The 4,711-nt window shown below is 56.7% G+C and overlaps 1 protein-coding gene across 1 annotated transcript in view; it reads left to right on the top strand.

Annotated features, from left to right (window-relative positions):
* The first annotated feature begins 1,921 nt into the window (after positions 1–1,921).
* FAM109A (family with sequence similarity 109 member A) overlaps positions 1,922–4,711 on the top strand; it is a 3,921-nt gene continuing 1,131 nt past the window's right edge. Inside the window, exons 1-3 of the mRNA XM_015567272.1 lie at positions 1,922–2,480; positions 2,903–2,980; positions 4,271–4,707. Coding sequence (XP_015422758.1) covers positions 4,295–4,707 — 413 coding nt within the window. The 5' untranslated portion in view covers positions 1,922–2,480; positions 2,903–2,980; positions 4,271–4,294. The remainder of the gene's footprint in view (positions 2,481–2,902; positions 2,981–4,270; positions 4,708–4,711) is intronic.

Here is a 4,711-nt window from a genome sequence, read left to right as displayed (position 1 = left end):
TTAGGGAACTCACACAAAGGGCAGAGGGCTGCGAGGAGCGGCCGGCCCTGGAGACCCAGCCCCGAGGATGGGCAGCGGGCCGCCTCCAGCCCGGGCGGGCTCCTTCCTGGTGTCCCTGTGGCCGCTGCTTCGGGGCTCCCAGCACTTGTTTTTATGCCTGTGCTTGCCACGCCCTCCCCCCCACACCCTCTGCGAGGGGACACCTGTGGCAGCTGGATTCAACCCCAGACTCTGTGGGGCGGTTTCCTTCCTGGAATTGAGTGCCAAAGGCCAGGCCTCAGTTTCTCCCGAAGCCAGGATTCTGGGCCAGCTGTGTCCCCGGGACCTTGAGCTCATTTGTCTTTCGGCTTGCTTCCCCGAGTGCCCACTACCTGCTGAGCGTTTTGCAGAATGGCTCTTCAGGCCCATTTATGGAACCCTCCTGGCGGGATGGGTGTTAATGTTCTCGTTTTATAGGTGAGGCTGTGAAAACTCCGACTCGCGGCGGCAGTATGTTCGATGCCTTTCCCCTAGTTGGGCATCGGGCTTTCCTCATTTTAGCTCATGGAATCCTCTCCAGAGCCCACTTGGCAGATGAGGAAACTGGGGCTTGGAAAGGTGAAGTGACTTTCTCAAGACCCTCCAGCCTGGACTGGTCCAAGTGAGAACGTGGCCTTGGGACCAGAGAGGGGCCGGGCCCCCAGCAAGCGAGTCTGACACGCTTGCCCACAGCTTTCTGCCAGGCCAGGGGCTGTTGCGTCAGCAGCACTGCCTACAGTGGACTCTGAACTTCTTAGAAGCCACAGGAGTGTGGGGAGATCAGCCAGAACGGTGCCGGTCCTGTTTCTGCCCCGCCCCCTGGTTCTTGCTGGGGCTGGAAGAGGGGCCATGGGCAGAGTGGTTCCCGTGTCACGGGTGACCTTGGGCCGGGCCGGGCCCCAATGTGGGCAGTGAGCGGGGAGGGCTGCTGAGTGTGAGGGAAGTGGCTCTCTCTTGGCTTTCAAGGAGTGGGGAGACCCCAGGAGCAGCCCCTTTGAGCCAGTTGTCTAGAGCCTGCGATCCTGGGCACAGTGTTGTACCTTTGGGCAAGTTACTTAACCTTTCTGTGTCTCCGTTTCCACATCTATTTGTGTGGGATGGGAACTGACACCTTCTCAACAGAGCTGTTGGGAGATTTAAGATGACTGTTTGACTCATTCTATAGGTATTTGAGCACCAATTATATGCCAGGCACCGGAATTCAGACCAAAAAACAATAACAAACAAAAAAACCAACACCAAACCCTGCCCCCCCTAGAGCAGGCAAAAATGACCCAGGTAATTTCAGGTTGGGGTACGTGAGAGTGACAGGAAAGTCTCTTATCTCGGGTGGTCAGGGACTGCTTCCCTGAGGAGGTGATGGTCAAGCTGAAACTGAAGGATGTGTCAGCCATGAGAAGAGCTGGGAAGGGCATCCCAGGCAGAGGGAACAGCCAGGGCAAAGGCTCTGAGGTGGGAATGTGCCTGATGTGTTTGAGGAACAGCAAGGAGTCCACGGTGGCTGCAGCTGAGTGAGCAAGGGGGACAGAGGTAGGGGAAGGGAACTTGGAGGCCATGGGGAGAACTGAATTTTTTACGGAGAGAAGTAGGGAGTTCTTGGGAGGGTTTGGAGTGGTGGAGGGATATGGTTGTATTTAGTTGTTTGTTTGTTTTTAATATATTTTATTGATTTTTTACAGAGAGGAAAGGAGAGGGATAGAGAGTTAGAAACATCGATCAGCTGCCTCCTGCACACCCTGTACTGGGGCTGTGCCTGCAACTAAGGTACATGCCCTCGACCGGAATCGAACCTGGGACCCCTCAGTCCGCAGGCCGATGCTCTATCCACTGAGCCAAACCGGTTAGGGCTGTATTTAGTTTTAAACAGGATCTTCCTGTGGGGAATGGGTTTCAATGGGATCAGGGGAGGGGCTTGGGAAGGAGCGTGGCTCTTACCCTGAAGAACATGGACAGGGAAGAGGCAAAGGTAGAGGCAGGGAGACCAGTGAAAAGGCTCCTGGAGCCGTCGAGGGAGTGGTGATGGGGGCCTAGAATGGGGAGTGGCAGTGGGTAGACATTAGGCCACTGATTTGGAAGAGGTTGGAGGGAGATCAGTTGGACTTGATGAGCGGTCCGAGGGGGGGTGACGGGAGAAGCCAAAGGCCACTTGCTGAGACGGAGTGCTGAGGGGAGCAGGTGAGGAGGTGAGAAGAACGTCAAGAGCTACCGCTGCTGGGCACGTACTGCACGCCCAGCACCATGCTCGGCAGCTTCTGTGTAATCACTGTGTTAATGTCGCAAGAATCCTGACTGTGGTGCTCTGATGATCCTGTTTTACAGATGTGGACATAGAGACCCGGAGAGGCTGAAGGCTTGCCTGAGGCCACACAGCCTGGACACTACAGAGCTGACATTTCAACCCAGAGAAGAGCAAGCTGAGAGCAGACTGGGCAGAAGGCAGGGAGGGAGCGGTGGCCTGAGAGGTAGGAGGGAAATGGGACAAATAGGGTGGGTGGTTCCTGAGAGAAATAGGGCTGGGGGCCACATGGCGCTGGGCTGTTGAGGAAAATGCATGAGTCTTATTCTGCAGAGAAAGAAACTGAGGCTCAGAGAAGGGCAGCCCGTGTCTGAAGTCACACAGTACAGGGAGGTAGAGCCTTCTGGGCCTCTAGCCTTGGCCTGGCTGCTAGGTCAGGACAGTCTCACCTTAGCTTATGGCACCTCTTCCAGGAAGGCATCCTTGGCTGCCTAGGTGATTCTGTTGGGAGCAGTTGTTCCTTCCACCCTGGGTCAGGTTGAACTGCTCTCAGGAGCGCTACCACCCACACCTCATTCCTCCAGGCCCCGAGTAAAGCACTGCCCAGGCTGGGGAATAAACATTAATTGAGCACCTACTGCCTTCCAGGGACTTCACATACGTCGTCTCTTGAAAAACGCAGCTATTGTCCTATGTAGAGTGAGGCTGTGATCGCAGGAGCACAAGGTAGGGTCCTCACAGTGGCTGTGGAAAATCAGAGGCTAATGGGACCACGTATCAGCCCCCAGTAAATCCTACCCGGCCAGTGCTGCCCCTTCTTCACGTGCCCCTCAGGGAAGTGGATTAAATCACTGAGCCAAGTGCCCAGATCGATTCTTCTACTTTGGGTCCACAATGCTCTCCCCGCCACCCCCTTCCTATAACTGTGGGCCAAGCTCAGGGCCCCTTTTCTGGACTTTTCCACCACAATCTTTTCTGTCTGTCTGACTGCCTCCGCCGCCTCTCCCCTTCCTCCTCCTGCTCCAGCTTCACGGGCCCCCTGGCTGTTCCTCAAGCACATTAGCAGGTTCCCACTCCAGGACCTTTGCACTTGCTGTTCCCTCTGCCTGGCCTGTCCCAGGGCTCCCTCCCTCCCCTCCTTTAGGTATCTGCTCAGATGTCACCTTCTTAGGACAGCCTTTCACCCCCAGTCAAATCAAACACTCCTCTTGTCCTCAACACGCCTGACCCCTTCTCCGTATTAGATTTTCTCAGCACTGAGAACCAGACCACCGGGCAGACTCATTCTGTTAATTTGCTTCCCTCTTCACTTGCCACTAGCATGTCAGCACCACAAGAGCAGTGACCCTCTTCATCTTGTTTGTTACTGTATCCAAGTGTCTAGAACAGTGCCCGGCACACAGTGGGTGCTTAATACATGTTTGCCAAACCAAGTCCCTACATCCCTCTGAAATAGGTTCTGCTCATGTGGTTATAGCCCGGACAGGCAAATCAAAGCTGAGTTATGAAATCAAAACGGGACTCATAAAGGGACCACAAAAGGTCAGCCCAGCGGGTCCCCAGGGATGAGGCCTGGGTTTCAATTTCCGCTCCACCCAACTTGCTTTGTGACCTTGGGTGCGTGACTAACCTCTCTGCTTTGTTTCCCCATCTGTCAAATGGGAATCAGGCTTGTGGTCCCTGCCAACTAAGGCTTGTTGCAAGATGAGTTAAGATGCATAAGAGGCTTCGCATGCAGTAGGAATCCCCATTATTTTGGGGGCGGGGGAAAACGCAGGAGGGTTGAGTCTGGTCTGAGGGGGTTTGAGTCAGATCCAGGTGTGAGTCCTGGCTCTGGTCCTGAGAGCTGTGTGAGCCTGGGCAGGTCACTTCCACGGTCTGAGCTTCAGTTTCCTTATTTGTGAAAGAGGGGTGTTGAGAGCTGTGGCACCGGAGGGTGGCTGGGAGGTCAGGAGGAGGCACGGGGTGACCCGGCAGCAGTGGCCACGTTAGTGACAGCTGACCCGGTGTGGGCAGGCCCTGAGCTCCCTGCAGGCCGCCATGAAGCTGAACGAGCGCAGCCTGGCCTTCTACGCGACCTGTGACGCCCCGGTGGACAACGCGGGCTTCCTGTACAAGAAGGGCGGCCGGCACGCGGCCTACCATCGGCGCTGGTTCGTGCTGCGCGGGAACATGCTCTTCTACTTCGAGGACGTGGCCAGCCGTGAGCCCGTGGGCGTCATCATCCTGGAGGGCTGCACCGTGGAGCTGGTGGAGGCCGCTGAGGAGTTCACCTTCGCCGTGCGCTTCGCCGAGGCCCGGGCCCGCACCTACGTGCTGGCCGCTGAGAGCCAGGCCGCCATGGAGGGCTGGGTGAAGGCCCTGTCGCGGGCCAGCTTCGACTACCTGCGGCTGGTGGTGCGGGAGCTGGAGCAGCAGCTGGCGGCCGTGCGGGCGGGGGGCTGCCCTCCGCTGCCT

Source organism: Myotis davidii, unplaced genomic scaffold (assembly GCF_000327345.1).
Source record: "Myotis davidii unplaced genomic scaffold, ASM32734v1 scaffold223, whole genome shotgun sequence".
In the NCBI taxonomy this organism is placed as follows: domain Eukaryota; kingdom Metazoa; phylum Chordata; class Mammalia; order Chiroptera; family Vespertilionidae; genus Myotis; species Myotis davidii.
The sequence above is the reverse complement of the archived record's forward strand: the minus strand, read 5'-3'. Positions and strand labels throughout refer to the sequence as shown.